We start from the raw sequence: 18,025 nt of genomic DNA on the forward strand, positions 1-18,025 counted from the left end.
TTTAGTAGAACATTCACCAGCTAACGGTTTCCGACAGCTAAAAGCAGAAAATTGATCCTCAAACTGTCACAGGATTTCTCCAGAAAGGGCGCCTCATTGGTCTGTAGGCCGTATCTGGTAATGCAGGTTAAGCATTGCAAGACTATGCAGCAGGGAACAAGAGTGGCACCATTTCTGGAGAAAGTTTTCTTATCCTGGACTATTAAACTTGCCAATGTGAAAATTGCAAATTTAGATTTATAGATTTATACAAAAAGCGCAAACTGAGGTTTTACCCTCTTTTTTTTATATATATATATATATATATATATATATATATATATATATATATATATATATATATAAAAAGATCCATTAAAAACAGGTGCTCTTCATCTTCTGGTTCAAAAGACACCCAGTGTAGCAGCTCTAATGTACGCTAGTCCAAACTGAAAGGAAAGAAGAAGAGGAGGTTACATTTTGTTTAGAGTGGATGTATTGGAAAAAAACATGGCCGATTTCAGAAAGAGCGCCATCCCTCTCCTCAGGTTGTGTGTTTGATTGAAGCTCCACAACCATTAATTTTTAATAGCGAGGTGTGGCACAATTTCTGCCGATTTTCCCTGTAACTGGGGATGGATCACTAGCCTCAGTTACAGGTAGAATATCAGTCTGATTCTGGATTATGCAAGAAAAAAAACCATTTGACGCCATATGATAACAACTAGTGGTCAATTTTTCTTAAAATTTCCAGTAGGAGTAATAGAACAATGGCATAAGCAGTTCTGGAGTTCTTATATGTGGTATACAAGTACCATTGAAGCTATAAGATTCTCTAATTACATTAGGCCAGAAAAAAAAAAAATCCAGAATATTTTAAATAAAATCGAGACGACCATACTTGCCTAGTGCCTTTGAGATTTAATGACTTCATCCATATCCTTCTGCCAGTTCAGGGCACGCACAAACTTCCTGATGACCTCGCAGAGCTCTCCCAGCTCTACTACATCTGTGCCCTCGAAAGGCTTCTTAAAAGGACCAACAGGATCGCGGTTGATCAGAAGCCGTGGAACATTTGGTCGCAAGGAGTTTATGATACTGGCGAATGGTTCAATCTGAGAAAAATCAAAAAGTAGAGGAAGAAGGAAAACCTATGAGTTTCTCCTACATGGAAATGTTGGGGGATGTCCAAAGTTAGAAAAACAGGGTTGTTTTTTTTTAAGAAACTACACTTAATCATGGGTAGTGTATGGTACGGTGATGGAAAAAAAAAAAAAAAAAAAAAAGACCTGGATCAAACAATTGAGAGATTTTTCACAGAATAGGGATAGTTGGTCATCAGCCCGACAGCACCAGCTTGTACTGAGCAGCTGAAGGGAGCAGGTTTAGTGAGGAGCCATCAGGATAGTTAGATGGAGATTAAAGGGGTATTACTCATCTCCAAGATCGGATGCCAAGATGTAGTAGAAATATTAATAAATATTAGCAGATACCTTCAATTAGAAATGTAGTATAGTTTTTCTGATTTGAAATGTCTTTCATCATGTGCAGGACCTTAGGTATCCATGGTTACGACCACCATCAACTAGCTGTCAATGTAACAGTGGTCGTAACCATGGATACCCAAGGTCCTGCAATGCCAGCACATGAGGAAAGACCCCTTTAGGTAAAAAACTGCATTCCCAGCTCAAAAGATCCTATCCCAGTATGTAGTAGGTGTAATATTAGCGAGATACCTCCAATTAGAAATATAGCATATATAGCAAATCAGAAAAACCTGTTTTTCCTCATGTTCTGCTATTGCAGGACCTTAGGTATCCACTTCACATCTGTCCGAAAAGTCCAATTTTTTTATTTTATTTTTTTTTAATGATCTTAGTCAGCAGATTGATTTTTATTAAAGGGGCTTCTTCTGATTACTATCCAGAAAAAAAAAAGAATCAATGGAAAATACAGTTTACATGTTTTCCCCACTAAGTATTTAATTCACTGCCAATTTTGCAAGTTTTCCTACCTACAAATAATGGAGAGGTCTAATATTTATTCTTGGCCAGGATCAAAAAGCTGTCCAAGCACACCAGGGATAAAACTGTAGACCTGCAAGCAGCTTGGTGAGAAGGCAGCAACTATTGGCACAGTTCTCAGAAAACGGAACAAACAAGATGACTGTCAATCTTCCTTGAGGTAGTGAAAACACAGCACTCCAACAATAACAGGATGGGAGGTGCTCAAGTAGGGCGTCCAGCCCAAATTTGTCCAAAATTCGAAAAGAACTTGGCACTCAAGTGGTATTGTGGCTTGAAAATTTTTTTTATTGTGCATCCATAAAGCAAAATGATTGAATATTTTCGGTCCACATCCGGACCTTCATCAGAACAAATTTACTGCAGTTTGCAGATCCAATGGTTTTAGGTTGCCTGGATGCTTAGAAATGTCCTGTGCAGCAGCGCAGAGCGGTATGCAACCGGAGTCTCTGGAGAAGAGCGCTCTTCTGCAAATGGCAGGACACTGATAACGGCTATACCAGTAAATTTGTTCTGATGAAGGTCCGAATGTGGACCGAAAACGTTCAATCATTTTGCTTTATGGATGCACAATAAGTTGTTTTTTCAAGCCACGATACCACTTGAGTGCCAAATGTCAATCTTCTTTGGTCTGGGGCTCCACGCAAAATCTTGCCTCATGGGTAAACAGGATTCTGAGAGAGATCTGGAATCGGCTCTGAAGTACACGGGAGGACCTGGTCAATGACCAAGAGCTGGGACCAGTGTCTCAAACATTACCATTAGTAACAGTACGCTGACCTGGATTAAAATTCTGCAGTGCACGCAAGGTCCCCCTGCTCATGCCAGTACATGTCCGGGCCCATGTGAAGTTCACCAATGACATCTGGATAATCCAGAGGAGGCATGGGAGAAGGTCATGTGGTCAGAATAGGACAAAATAGCACTTTTTGGTTTTAACTCCACTCCCCATGTTTGGGGGAAGGGGGTAGGGGAGAAGAATGAGTACAACCCCAAGAACACTGTCCCAACCGTGAAGCATGGTGGGGAAGCTCTTCTGCAAAGGGAACAGGTCAAAAGCACCATATTGTAGGGATGATGGATGGGGTTATGCATCATGGTATTTTGTCCAACAACTTCCTTCCCTCAGTAAGAGTATTGAGTATGGGTCGTGGATGGGTCTTCCAGCATGACTGACCTGAAACACAAAGCCAGGGTAAACAAAGGAATGGCTACATAAAATATTTCGAGATCTTGGAGTGGCCTAGCCAGTCTTCTGACCAGAACCCAATAGAAAAATCTTTGGAGGGAGCAGAGACTCAATGTTGCCCAGCGACAGCCCCAAAACCTGAAAGATCTGGTGAAGATCTGTATGGAGGAGGGGGCCAAAATCCCTGCTGCAGTGTGTGCAAACTTGGTCAAGAACTACAGGAAACGTCTGATCTCCTTAATTGCAAACAATTCTGTACCAAAATATTAAGTCTTTTATACAATGGAAAACAACTTATTTTACGCAATAAAATGCAAATTAATTATGTAAAAATCACACAATGATTGTTTTTTTTATTTTTAGATTCTCTCACAGTTGAAGTGTACCTACGTTAAATGTTCCAGACCTCTCCATTCTTTGTAGGTGGGAAAACTCGCAAAATTAGATAGTCCCCCAACAAGGAAAGGCTTGCGTTCTGGGCGTTTGCTGCACTTTCTAGTTCCTAATCTGGAAAGATCTAACTACATGACATTTCTGGAGGGGGTGTCCTTATTTAACGGTACAATACATAGGAGCCAAACTACAGTCACACGCAGATTGACAACTAGCACCAGAATTAGAGGGGTTTATCCAGGATTAGAAAAACTGCGCTACCAACTGCTACAAAAGAGATGGTGGTAGGTGTCCACCACACACACACACACGAGAAGGGGGGTGCTCCCCACAAGAGGGTGGAGTTTCCTGCCCCCCTTCTAAAAAGGGTTCCCCACCCAATCACCCTTCAAGGGGGAAGGTGGGGTCCCGCCAAATCCCACTTCCCCACCGTTAATTTATCACCTTTAGTGATGTCCCCATTACAATCAGCAGATCCGCCTTTGGAAAATCCTCAGAAAAGCTGTAAAAACTTTTTGGAAGGTCTTCACCAAAGAAAACAATATCCGGCTTAACAACTCCATAGCAGACATTGCAACGAGGAAAATGACCAGCCATGATGCAATCCTTGAAAGGAATAAAAGATATGTTATGAAAGCCACACTACACAAACCAAGAGAAAAATATAAATTTTAGAGTCGAAATGTGGCCGGAACCAGCAATAGAACTAGTACACCACTTTGCTATAGAACTTAAGCAAAGCGCTGGTCAGTGCTGCATTTTTGTTTGCCTAGGAAACCATCCACCACTGATTATTGCAGAGGCGGCTGATGATGAGGCAGTGTGCAGTAAGCCACAGAATTGGTCTTTTATTTCTTTCTCAACAGCATACATTTTAAAAAGGTTTCATGCTGGAAAAATTAAAAAACAATAAATAAAAATAATTCAATTGTTCAGTACCCGAGCCACTTTAGCAGAGAAAGGTGAATAACACAGATGACACGAGGCAGAGGAAAAAGTTCCATGAGCTTCAACAAGTTTTTCTGGAGGGATCCCAGCCACTGAAAATAGAAAGAAATGGATGCGTAGGGGAGCAGACTACAGCCATTAAAGTTAGTAATAAATGTCTTCAGTAATGCCCTAAAGCTCCCCCTAGTGTTGACTGCTGGCAGACAATTATATTTAACTATGGCAATATTAAAAGGGAAATGGAATTTGGAGCCATGGATTAAGAAAAAAAAAAAAAGGGAGTACAGCAGATTTATAAAAGCCTTCTTCATGGTCAGTATATGATCTTACTTCTCTCCAGTCCATCGATGTTCTGCGTGTAACATCTCAATAGTAGGCCCTTTTCATGCAGCAGCCTCAGAAAATAATGAACCACATTGGGCTTGTATTTTCCCGGATATAATTCCTTGGCAAGTGTAAAGAAAGGCAGAGGATTGTAGGTGAAGTAATCAATGTCAAAGATGGCTTCTGGGTACGGAATATTGTACTTTTTCAGGTTTCCGTACAAGCCGGAGCCCGGTGTCCTGTAATAAATGGGAAATAAATCAGAATTACTCACCAATAATATATAATAAAGAAAAGGGTTTGCATTTTTTTTTTTATTGATTTTTATTTTTTATCCTGCACGCCCGAAATGTTAATTGATGCATGTTGTTCTGTTTTTCCAAAAAGTGGCAGAACTTCGGGCGTACAGGATAGAGAAAACAAAAAAACTTATAAAAAAAAACAAACCAAAAAAACATCCACTTTAAAAACCCAGTTTATGACCGACCTATCCTTCCTTCCACCACCCCAAAAATTCTGATTCCACCATGGCATTGGCTTATTCCCCCCCAATCATAACAAGCAGCCGCCACTCACCTGAAGTCGGGTATCCCACTTGCTGTACTAATTCCAGCTCCCACCATAACTATTATCTTTCTGCAAAAACGCTTTAAGATCAAATCAGCAATATCAAGTAGGCCAGAAGACTTTAGGCGTAATGGAGGACTTCTTGGTAGTAGACTTTTCATGCCCAGTGGTGCCTTTACTCTAAATAGAAATCTCAGTTGGTAATTACAAAAACTGGAAAATTTTAACAAATTACTAACCTGTAAAAAAATCAAAAAACTAAAATATTTAACCCCTTCACTCTGAAGCCCGTTTGCACCTTCCTGACATTTTCCCAATTCTGACCAGTGCCACTTTATGAGGAAATAACTCTGGAATGCTTCAATGGATCCCAGTGATTGAGATGTTTTTTTTCCTGACACATTGTACTTTATGGTAGATTTATATTTTGGTAGATATTTTTGTGTTCATAGTTAAAGGGTCTTAAATTTGGCAAAAGTTTAGAAAATGTTGCAAATTGTAAACTTCTAATTTTGATGCCCCTTTAATGGTTTTGTATGATATAACTGGTTCAACATTTACCACATGCCTACTTTACATTTGCGTCATTACAGGTTGTTAAGAAGTTGGAAGGGTTAAAAGTTTCAGCAATTTCTTATTTTCCCATCCAAAAATTTTTTGGGGACCACAGCACGTTTTTAAGTGACTGAGGGGGTCTATGGGACAGAAAATAGACCAAAGTGACACCATTCTAATAACTGCACCCCTCAAACCCATTCAATAAGTGTATTCATCCTTCAGGTACTTCACAGGACCTAAATCAATTTGGAAGGGGGAGGGGAAAAAAAAAAAAAAAAATTTGCACTGACCATTAATTTGGTTTCTAAGATCCTCCACGACAGCACCACGAGCAATACCAAAGAACAAATGATAGGGACAATTGCCTGAAGGACTTTCCAGTCCAAAAGGACTGGTAGCCACTCTGCAGATCTGCTCGATGGGAGGTACTAGCCCTCTTGGCCCAGAAGACAGACATGGCTCTGGTGGAATGAGCCTTCAGCGATTTTTGAGGCGATAGATTCTGGCTCTTATGATTTGCAGATTGCCTTCTTAATCCAGTTTGCTAATGGTTTTTTTTTTTTTTTTTTTTTTTTTAAAGATCTTCCCTTTGTTGGGTCCACAGTATTGTACAATATTCCTCCGGACATCCAAAGCATGGAATTCTTCTTAGCTACTATTTGTTGGATTCTGACAAAAGGAAGGGAGGACCATCTGCTGAGGCATATGAAAGTCTGTTGTGGCTTTAGGAAGAATGATGGTCTAGCTGCAGAACCACCCTATCCCCTTGGATCTTTTGGTAGGGCTCCCTGATAGAGGGCCTGGATATCACTCGCCTTTCTAGGTGTTATGGAGACTAGAAATGCCGCTTTCCATGATAAATTTATCTATGCATCAAGGACATTGGTTCGAAGGGAAGCCTGGTTAGACCCTTGAGCGCAATATTCAAATCCCACGATGGGAGTGCAGTGCCCCAGGGTCCTGGTCGTTGCAGTAATATTCTCCTCTAGGGGGAAGTGATGTTACGTTTGAAGGCAATAAAGGAGATCTCTTCACTAGGTAAACACTATGCATGCAACATGTTCACACTCCAGACCAGAAGGGGGAGCTCTAAGCCTGTTTAAGGTGAACTCCCCTATAAGAACATCCTGATCTGGAGGGAAAGGGTTCAGTTCCTGTCAGGAAAACAGAGGGAGAGGAGCTCTGTGGCATGAGGTGCTGCAGCTCCCAGGAAAGACCTAGAAAGCAGAACATATTGCAGCAAGCGTGAAGGAAAGCAGAGCAAAGGAGAAGATATAAGAGGGAGATCAGCCAGGAGCAGGCTGCCTCCTTCTGAGGCACAGAAATCCAGTAGCCAGAATACCGAGGGAGTAAGGATCTCTATGCTTTACTTCAGAGACTGGCAGGACAGCTAATTTCAAGTTACTGATCTGCCCTATACCCAGGAGACACGGTGGCAACTTGTGGGGGCCGGGGCGTGCTAGAGTCCCTGTAAAAAGCCTCAGGCCATCAGTCATATGGGTTTGTTCCTATCCCTCTGGGGGACAGAGACATAACATGTAGAACATCTACAAAAGTTGTGAGGACCTTACGAGAAGCTCAGCAGGAAGGTACTACAACACCCAGGCGCTAGAGGAAGGCTACTGATTTCTACCTGGATAAGGGGACTCTGGATTTGCCTCCAAACTGGCCGGACCCTGCCTGCCCTGTGATTTGGTGCTCTGGACTGTGGATGCTGAACCCTCAGTAAAAAGCTAAAGAGACTGCAACCTTGTGTCCTCATTCTTCACTGCACCTCACACCATCCACCATCAACACACCGGAAAACCCTGGGGACACACTTCACCTGTGGGAAGGTATACCATCTAGCTGCCATAACATCACCCCAGCAGACCCCTAAGCAGCATCGGTTACCCTGACCAAATACCACAGGTGGAGTCACGAAAATTTCCCCTTTAAAAGACCTTTCCCCTTTTATCAACGGACCTCCCGAGGGCCACGGACCGGGTCAGCCACCGTGACATCCCCCTTGAGAACCGAAGGACCCGGTACAGAGTACCCCACTGCCCTACGTGGGGGCCATCCAGGATGCCATTGGATCTTCTTGGATGCAGTTGAGAGGCGGCAGTCAGCTCTATCCGACGATCCGTGAGATTTCTATTGAAATAGGAGTTTAAAAGGGAACCTGACAGGATAAAACTGGTGACAACTAAAACATTGACCTTAAATCAGCATCTGTGCTGTAGGTCATCAATGGTTATATAACCCCCTACTGTCAGTCCACTGTATACCCACCCAAAGAACCCTTTGAAGTTCTCCCAAACTGTATATTAATCCGGTCGGTGCGGTCCAATGAATGTTTGTGGTCTTCATACCTTCTCTCGGTTTCTGATAGTCTTCCTGCTGTAATTGATGTGGATGATGTCTTCTGCATCATCCACATAGCTGGGCGATGCAGCAGGTCATGGACCGGAGGAACAACCAGTGAGCCCTCCATCTTCAGACTGCTTAGTGTCTCAAACCATCCACTTTTTGGCCAAATCAGTGCCATGAGGATAGTCTTGACACATTCTGTCCCAAATTTTTTGCAGTGTTCTTGGCATCCAGGGAATTGGAGGAAACACATAAGAGGGATTGACCTTCCAATCGTGGGCAAATGCATCTACCCCTGCTGAAGTTTCCTTGGGATCCAAGTAAAAATAGATCTGTCCCAGTGGGAAAGAATATAACATTCCAGGATGTGTATATGCAGAGACCAAGGAATGGCTTGGATGGAGGATGCCATGGACCCCAGGACTGACATAGCAAGTTTTATAAAGACAGTCTTTCGGTTCTTCAGAGAATAGACCCTTGATCTTAACTGTATTTGCTTTTTCTTTGGTAGAAAAGAGGTCTGCTTTTGGGAATCTAAAGAAAAATTTCCAGGAAAATCTTGGTAGAAGGATCCAGGTCTAATTTTCTGATTCACGAGCCAACGTGGTCTGCAGATGTAGGGGACAATACAGATGTTTTGCCTTATGAATTATATAACTTCTGCCATGACTTTTGTTGAGATCTGAAGATAAAAGATCCTGAAAAGGACATTTAAATGGTTAATGACAGATCTTGTGTTCTTGTATGACTGCAAATCTCAGAAATTTCAGGTAAGATGGATGTATGGGCATGTGGTAGTACGCCTCTTGCAGATAGATTGTCGCCATGATGAAATCCTTGCCCATCAGTGGAACTGTGGACTTTTATAGATTCCATTTTTTCATCTTCTGTACATAAGGTGATTCAGAGGTTTTAAATTTAAGATTATTCTGCAAGTCCCAGTTTTGTTTTTTTATTAAAAAGTAATGAGAATAGTGACCCCCCACCTTGTTCCATCACTGGAACTGGAGAGATCACTCCCGACTCCTGTAGGTCTTGAAGCCCCGATATCTGGATCTCTTGTAGTTTTGGGGAAGACTGGGATGTTGTTTCTAGCCTCCAAGGAGGATAAACTATTTTTGCCCCTACTCCAGATTCTAGAATCTTTAGGTCTGATGAGATTTCTCGACACTGCGAGAGAAACTTTGCAATTCTGCTTCCTACATGCCTGGAATCATTGTCACCAGTTCTGAAAAACACCGGATTACGTACCGGTAATGCTCTTTTATAGAGCCACGACAGCACCCACTGAGAGAGAGGGGATCCGCCCCTAGGAACAGGAAACCCTATGGAGAGATAAAAAGGGGCGGTCCCCTCGCTCCCACAGTTTGGGTTACAGAGATTGCGAGGAACCGCCCACCAGTATTAGTAGGCAATTCTATTATCATTTTATCTTAGACTACTAATATTTACAAGAACCAATCACCCTTATCCGTGCTCATATGCAAACTAATATATAAGGGAGGGAAGTGAAGGGGTGCTGTCGTGGCTCTATAAAAGAGCATTACCGGTACGTAATCCGGTGTTTTCTCTTCGCCACGACAGCACCCACTGAGAGACTTTCAGAGACAGTCATTTGGGGGGGATTATCGTGTTAAGAACTGATCTACCGAAACACAGGTCAGTGGAGGCAGATAAATCTAGTCTATAGTGACTATAGAAGGTAGTAGGGGACGACCAGGTTGCGGCCTTACATATGAGTTCTATCGGAACCTCTGCTCGCTCTGCCCAGGATGATGCTATCGCCCGGGTGGAATGTGCCTTCACAGTCTCAGGTGGATCTTCCCCTTTAGATGAATAGGCCAGGTATATCGCCTCCCGAATCCATCGGGATAATGTGCCCTTAGTAACACCAGCTCCTTTCCTTTGACCCTGGAAGGAAACAAAGAGAGCCCTGCTCTTCCTCCAGGGACTAGTCCTGTCTAGATAGGTTATCACAGCCCTTCTCACGTCTAAAGTATGGTACTTTTCTTCCTCCTGATTAGTAGGGTTATTATAGAAGGTAGGAAGAAGAATTTCTTGAGACCTATGGAATTTAGTACACATTTTAGGTAAGTAGGAAGGGTCTGTTTTTAGGACAATCCTATCTGGCAATATTGACATAAATGGAGGATCTACCGATAGTGCCTGTATGTCACTTACCCTTCTTGCCGATACTAAGGCGACAAGAAGAGCCGTCTTGAGGGAGACATGTTTAATGTGAGCAGAATGTAGAGGCTCAAATGGGTGCTCCGTCAAGGCTTCAAGGACCAGATTAACATCCCAAGGAGGTGAGTGGGGAATTTGGACCGGTTCTGCTCTCTGGCAGGCTGAAATGAATCTGGATATCCACCTATCTCCCGCAACGTTGTGACTATACAGAGCCCCTAGCGCAGAAACTTGCACTCTTAAGGTATTAACTGAAAGGCCTAAGTCCCGTCCTTTCTGGAGAAATTCGAGAATAAAGGAGACTGGAATTTCCTTTGACAGGGCTGAGGGATAGAGGCTTAAAAATTTCTTCCATACTTTTACATAGATCGATGTAGTGGATCTTTTCCTACTCAGCAGTAGGGTATCAATTACTCTATCAGAGAAGCCCCTTAGTTTCAATAGCTGCCTCTCAAATCCCAGGCTGTCAACCGCAGACCCTTCACATGAGGGTGGTTGAAGGGCCCCTGGAAAAGCAGATCCTGATTCTCTGGGAGAATCCATGGATCCGAGACGGACATGGCTCTGAGCAGAGAAAACCATGGTCTCTTTGGCCAGAACGGGGCAATTAAGATCACATTCGCTCTGTCCTCCCTTATCTTCCTGATTACTGTTGGAAGAAGAACCATCGGGGGAAAGGCATACGCTTTCTGAAATGTCCACGGGATCTGGAGGGCGTCGAGAACATCGGGGTTGTCTGTCCGGAACATTGAGGCGAATGTTTTCACTTGCCTGTTGTCTCTTGTAGCGAAGAGATCTATGTCGGGTATACCCCATTTTATAGTTATCATATTGAATATCCGACGATTTAACACCCACTCCCCCTGATGGAGGGTATGACGACTGAGAAAGTCTGCTTTTGCGTTGTCTATTCCTCGGACATGTAGTGCTGATAAGGACAGAAGATGATCTTCGGCTATAGTCAAGATGTTTTCGGCTATAGACATGAGAGTGCCTGATCTCGTTCCGCCTTGATGGTTGACGTAAGCCACTGATGTCATGTTGTCTGAGAGTACCCTGGTATGTGTTCCGCGCAACTGTGGGAGGAATTCACATAGGGCATGATAGATGGCTTTTAGTTCTTTTTTATTAGACGAATCGTCTAACTCCGAAGCCGACCACAACCCTTGGACAACCTGGTCCCCCAAGTGTGCCCCCCAACCATGAGGGCTGGCATCCGTAAATATTATTTTTGAGGGTTTAATATCCCAGGGAACCCCGCCAATTAGATGATCTGGCTGTAGCCACCAGGTTAGGGATTGGATTACGTCATTAGAAAGGGAAATTTTACCGTCTAACTGCCCTTGCAATTTTATCTCCTCATGTAAAATTGCATATTGTAAGCACCTCGAGTGGAATTGGGCCCATGGAACCGCCGGGATACATGACGTGAAGGAGCCAAGTAAGGACATACCTTCCCGAAGGGAAATTATAGGTTTATCTAGTATAGACTGAACTTTCTTCCCCACCGTTATTTGTTTAGATTCTGGGAGAAAACATCTTTGAGTTATAGAATCTAATATAATCCCCAAAAATACTTGCCGAGTCGTTGGGATTAGCCTAGATTTTTCCCAATTTATTATCCATCCTAAGTTCTGCAAGGATGAAATCATGTGACTTAATCTTTCTTGGCATTGTGAGGGGGATTTTCCTACCACTAAAAGGTCGTCTAGGTATGGGATTATGAGGGTGTCTTTTAATCTTAGATATGACATGACCTCTGACATTAGTTTAGTGAATACCCTTGGAGCAATTGATAGTCCAAAGGGCATTGCTGCATACTGAAAGTGTCGTATATATCCTTTTATGACAACCGCAACGCGGAGATATTGTTGATGTTTTTTAAAGATTGGGAGATGGTAATACGCATCTTTCAAGTCCAGAACCGTCATAAAGCAATGGGGAAACAGGAGTTTTATGGTGGATCGGATAGACTCCATTTTAAAGGTTTGATTTTCTAAGAAGGTGTTTAATTTCTTAAGGTTTATAATGGTTCTGAATGATCCATCCGGTTTTGGTATTAGAAATAAAGGGGAGTAAAACCCTTTGCCCTCCTGAAGAAGTGGAACTTCCTCCAGAACCCCCTTGGACAGAAGACTCATTACTTCCTGCTCCAATGCCTCCTGTTGTGATTGAGATTTTAATGAAGTCAATAGAAATGAGTCCGGAGGGACTCGGGAAAATTTTAATTTTAAGCCGGAGGTGACAAGATAATTTGCCCAACTATTTGATGTTATCAGCCGCCATTTATCTGAGAAGGAGGATAATCTACCTCCCACAGGTAGATCCGCTCTAACGGGGTTTGTCCTCAGGTTTGAAAGGGCGCTTCCCAAAGAATGCACCCCTTTGTTTGGTGTCTCTAGTGGCCCAGCGGTCTTGGTTCTTAAAATCTCTCCTTTTATTAAACACGGGCTTCCGGAATGCTCTCCTATAGGATGGAAGGTAATTAACGTTAGGGAAGCCTTTCTTCCTCTCTCCCGCTTTAGTTAAGATTTCGTCTAGTTTAGTACCAAACAGGTACTCACCCTGACACGGGAGGCCACACAATTTAGATTTTGTTTGGGGATCACCCTTCCATCCTTTAAGCCACAGGGCTCTACGTGCTGCATTCGTGAGTCCCGCTGACTTAGCCGCCAAGCGTATGGAGTCAGCAGATGAGTCCGCCAGGAAGGCTGTAGCCCCTCTGATCAGGGGTATAGAGGACATTAACCTGTCTCTAGAGAGACCGCTTTTTAGTCCCTCCTCCAAGTCATTTAGCCAGACTAGCATGGACCTAGCGGTGCATGTAGCCGATATTGCCGGCCTAAAGGCTCCCGTACATGACTCCCAAGCTCTTTTCAAAAGAGAGTCGGTTTTGCGGTCTAATGGGTCTTGTAATGAACCCGAATCCTCCACGGGCAGTGAGGATTTTTTGGATGTGGATGCCACTGCCGCATCCACCTTCGGGGCTTTTGACCATAATAAGAACTCGTCATCATTGAAGGGATAACGTCTTTTTGAGGTTGGTGGTAAACCCCTTTGCCCCTGGCTTTCCCACTCTTTCTTGATTAGATCTTTTACCGCTGATATTACAGGAAAGGAGGGCCTTTTCTTTTCTGACAGACCAGCGAACATGATATCCTGCTGCGTTTTAGGGACCTTAGAATCTTCAATACCCATGGTGTTGCAGACTGATTTTACCAGGTTATCAATGCTATCGGTGGGAAAGCATGTATCTTGGTCCTCATCTGAGGAAACGTATTCACGGGAAATGTCAGAGTCTGCATTTTCTCTGTCAGACGACTGGTCAGATATAGGGGAAACGTACCCTTTTTTCACTTTAGTACGCGGCTCTTTGTCAGAACTATGTAAGGCCCGTAATTCTTCCCTGATCATGACCCTAATATCCTCAGATCTAACCGAGGCTTCTTCCCGCAGGGTAGAGTCAATACACGGTTTACACAGCCTCTTGTTATGACTATCCGGAAGGGGCTGGAGACATAACGCACACTGTCTGTGTTTCGTTTTTTCAGTCCTTTTGGCCTAGGGTGTGAGGGAGAGGGAACAGTAATCAGCCTAAATAGGGTAGATATACACTCACCCAGTGAAGCTGTTTGTGAAGGTACCGGCTGATGAGGAGGAGACTGAGGCACGGGTTGAGGAATAACACGATCCGACTTGCTCTTTCTAGAAGATCCGCTCTGTTTAGAGCGGCTGGTGCTGGCATGGCTGCGTGGAGTGGATGCGGTGGCTTCTAACGAAGACATCACAGCGTCCTGCGCAGAATCCATAGTGGACGCCGGAGCGACATCGCCGGCGTCCTTTCATATGGGGGCCGCCATCTTCTTCCGGTTGTACCCGGAAGCGCTAGTCACTTCCGGGTCGCGGCCATACTGCATGGGCCTGCGCTGCCGCCGGTGTCAGCGCAGGCGTTGTCCTCCTCCTCCATCACCCCGGAAGTTTACCTGTACTTCCGGGGGAATACACTGGGGCTCCCAGCTGTGTATGCGTCCGCCGATGCCGGCGCGACGCTGACCGCACCACAGCGTTGCTCCCGCAGACGAATCCGGCTGGTATCCCGAGAGCCAGCAACCACCCGTCCTGGCCTCACGGCGTCTGCCAGCAGAGGGGGGAAACTGAGCCAGGACCCCCGACGCTGCTTCCAGCTCTGGAGCCCCTGCCGTCCTCTAAGGTAAACTGCGCAGGCGGCATCCAGGCTAGGTATCCTCTTCTCTCCATGGATTCCCGTAGGAACAGGAAACCAAACTGTGGGAGCGAGGGGACCGCCCCTTTTTATCTCTCCATAGGGTTTCCTGTTCCTAGGGGCGGATCCCCTCTCTCTCAGTGGGTGCTGTCGTGGCGAAGAGAAAATATCCTTTCCTCTTCAGTATAAAACTCTAGCGTCCCAATTTACCCTTCCCTCTGTACTGTAAGGTTTGGGCCTGTGACGGAAGAAAGGATCTTTTCTTAAAGATTTTTGGCTCAGGAATAGATTTTTGCATATCTGATGCCTTTTCTAATAGATAATCCAGCCACTTAGATGGAAACGTCTGCCAGGCAGAACTACAGAACTATCCCTAGGATTGTACTTCCTCTTTTTTGCCGATGATGGTCCCATAGAGACCGATTGAGAGAAGGAGGCTAGGGAAGACAATCTTCTGCTGTACCATTCCTCTTACGTCTTCCATAAGGGAAGGGTGTTCCTCTCTTATAATCTTCTCAGTATACCCCTTGCATAAAGGTTTTTTTTAAATGGATAGATGGGAACTTTTTACAACAGATGGCGCATTGTAGCATTTTCTCTCACTCTTGGTGCAAGAGTCTTGTTTCCCTAAAATAAAACAGGGGAGATAAACTAAAATTTGGCTCCTGCCTAAAGAGTGGGAACTTCCAGATACCTTCAATAATTACTGGGCCTGGCTTTGTGCTGGGCTCTGTAGATGCAGATCTTAGGGACACCACACCTTCCATAGTCAAAGACCTTCTGTCCTAACTTAAGGGGTCTTTATCAGAAGCAGCCTACTGTGGTGCTGTCATGGAGGGGGATTGGAGAAATATTAAAAATGTTCCAACAAAAATGTTGCTTTAGTCCCAAATTCTAATTTTTACAAGTGTTAGCAGAAGAAAACAAATGGTACAATTTGTTGCACAATTTCTTTTGAGTATGCCAATACCCCATGTGTGTTTAAACACTACTTCTGAGGTACAGTACAAAGCTCAGAAGGGAAGCAGCACCATATTATAGTGCAGATTTGGCTGTTATTGTTTGCGGCTGCCACATCACATTGGCAGAGCCCCTGAAGTGACCCCATTTTGCAAACTACACATCTCAATGAATTCATGTACAGTCATGGCCAAAAGTATTGACACCCCTGCAATTCTGTCAGATAATACTCAGTTTCTTCCTGAAAATGACTGCAAACACAAATTCTTTGGTATTATCTTCATTTAATTTGTCTTAAATGAAAAAACACAAAAAGAATTGTCCTAAAACTAAATTGGATATAATTCCACACCAAACAGAAAAAAGGGGGTGGACAAAAATATTGGCACCTTTTGAAAAATCATGTGATGCTTCTCTAATGTGTGTAATTAACAGCACCTGTAACTTACCTGTGGCACCTAACAGGTGTTAGCAATAACTAAATCACACTTGCAGCCAGTTGACATGGATTAAAGTTGACTCAACCTCTGTCCTGTGTCCTTGTGTGCACCACATTGAGCATGGAGAAAAGAAAGACCAAAGAACTGTCTAAGGACTTGAGAAACCAAATTGTGAGGAAGCATGAGCAATCTCAAGGCTACAAGTCCATCTCCAAAGACCTGAATGTTCCTGTGTCTACCGTGCGCAGTGTCATCAAGAAGTTTAAAACCCATGGCACTGTGGCTAACCTCCCTAGATGTGGACGGAAAAGAAAAATTGACAAGAGATTTCAAAGCAAGATTGTGCGGATGTTGGATAAAGAACCTCGACTAACATCCAAACAAGTTCAAGCTGCCCTGCAGTCCGAGGGTACAACAGTGTCAACCCTTACTATCCGTCGACGTCTGAATGAAAAGGGACTGTATGGTAGGAGACCCAGGAAGACCCCACTTCTTACCCCGAGACATAAAAAAGCCAGGCTGGAGTTTGCCAAAACTTACCTGAAAAAGCCTAAAACGTTTTGGAAGAATGTTCTCTGGTCAGAGGAGACAAAAGTAGAGCTTTTTGGGCAAAGGCATCAACATAGAGTTTACAGGAGAAAAAAAAAAAAAAAAAAAAAAGAGGCATTCAAAGAAAAGAACACGGTCCCTACAGTCAAACATGGCAGAGGTTCCCTAATGTTTTGGGGTTGCTTTGCTGCCTCTGGCATTGGACTGCTTGACCGTGTGCATGGCATTATGAAGTCTGAAGACTACCAACAAATTTTGCAGCATAATGTAGGGCCCAGTGTGAGAAAGCTGGGTCTCCCTCAGAGGTCATGGGTCTTCCAGCAGGACAATGACCCAAAACACACTTCAAAAAGCACTAGAAAATGGTTTGAGAGAAAGCACTGGAGACTTCTAAGGTGGCCAGCAATGAGTCCAGACCTCAGTCCCATAGAACACCTGTGGAGAGATCTAAAAATGGCAGTTTGGAGAAGGCGCCCTTCAAATATCAGGGACCTGGAGCAGTTTGCCAAAGAAGAATGGTCTAAGATCCCAGCAGAGCATTGTAAGAATCTTATTGATGGTTACCGGAAGCGGTTGGTCGCAGTTATTTTGGCTAAAGGTTGTGCAACCAAGTATTAGGCTGAGGGTGCCAATACTTTTGTCTGGCCCATTTTTGGAGTTTTGTGTGAAATGATCAATGTTTTGCTTCATTCTCTTTTGTGTTTTTTCATTTAAGACAAATTAAATGAAGATAATACCAAAAAATTTGTGTTTGCAATCATTTTCAGGAAGAAACTGAGTATAATCTGACAGAATTGCAGGGGTGTCAATACTTTTGCCATGACTGTAGGGGTGCAGTGATCAGTTGTTTTAGCCCCAGATGTTACATATTCACAAGGATAGAGAAAAATAAAAAAATAATTATATATATATATATCACACACACAATTTTGACTCCATGGGCGTTTTCCGGAGACAAACAGCAATAGATGTTACTGAGTTTTTTCCTGAATCGAGTTGAAGCTCTTATTGGGAAGATTTTACATAACATTTGACATCACATTTATCCTGCGCTCTACACTGAGCACTTACATCGAGGTTTCCATCAAAACCTGGTGTGATTCAGTCGAGACCCCTGATAAGGTGCTGTACCTGTATGGCAGATGTAGTGAATGAGAAGAGTCCCTTAATTCCTCCCCCCCATCGGATGAGCAATTGTAAAGCATTCTACATTCGGACTGGAATTTATTGACTTCTAAACCTACTAAAGCGACTGACTATATTGTGGTTCTGACCATATTCCAAGGAACCCAAACAGTAAAAGAATATTTAGAGACATCCACATTTTGCCTCT

General features: G+C 43.6%; 1 protein-coding gene across 2 annotated transcripts in view; it reads right to left on the reverse strand.

Moving 5' to 3' along the window:
* Positions 1-336: 336 nt before the first annotated feature.
* LOC143776755 (NAD-dependent protein deacetylase sirtuin-3, mitochondrial-like) overlaps positions 337-18,025 on the reverse strand; it is a 38,385-nt gene continuing 20,696 nt past the window's right edge. The window contains exons 1-7 of one of the 2 annotated variants that reach the window (XM_077266475.1): positions 17,764-17,912; positions 5,434-5,604; positions 4,864-5,096; positions 4,525-4,625; positions 4,030-4,191; positions 885-1,094; positions 337-428 (exon numbers count right to left, since the gene is read on the reverse strand). In XM_077266475.1, the coding sequence (XP_077122590.1) occupies positions 885-1,094; positions 4,030-4,191; positions 4,525-4,625; positions 4,864-5,096; positions 5,434-5,604; positions 17,764-17,897 (1,011 nt within the window). In that variant the 5' untranslated portion in view covers positions 17,898-17,912 and the 3' untranslated portion in view covers positions 337-428. Of the gene's footprint in view, positions 429-884; positions 1,095-4,029; positions 4,192-4,524; positions 4,626-4,863; positions 5,097-5,433; positions 5,605-17,763; positions 17,913-18,025 lie in introns of those variants that run through there. The other variant, XM_077266474.1, reaches the window with a different exon arrangement.

The sequence above is a fragment of the Ranitomeya variabilis genome, chromosome 5 (genome assembly GCF_051348905.1).
Source record: "Ranitomeya variabilis isolate aRanVar5 chromosome 5, aRanVar5.hap1, whole genome shotgun sequence".
Taxonomy (NCBI): Eukaryota; Metazoa; Chordata; class Amphibia; order Anura; family Dendrobatidae; genus Ranitomeya; species Ranitomeya variabilis.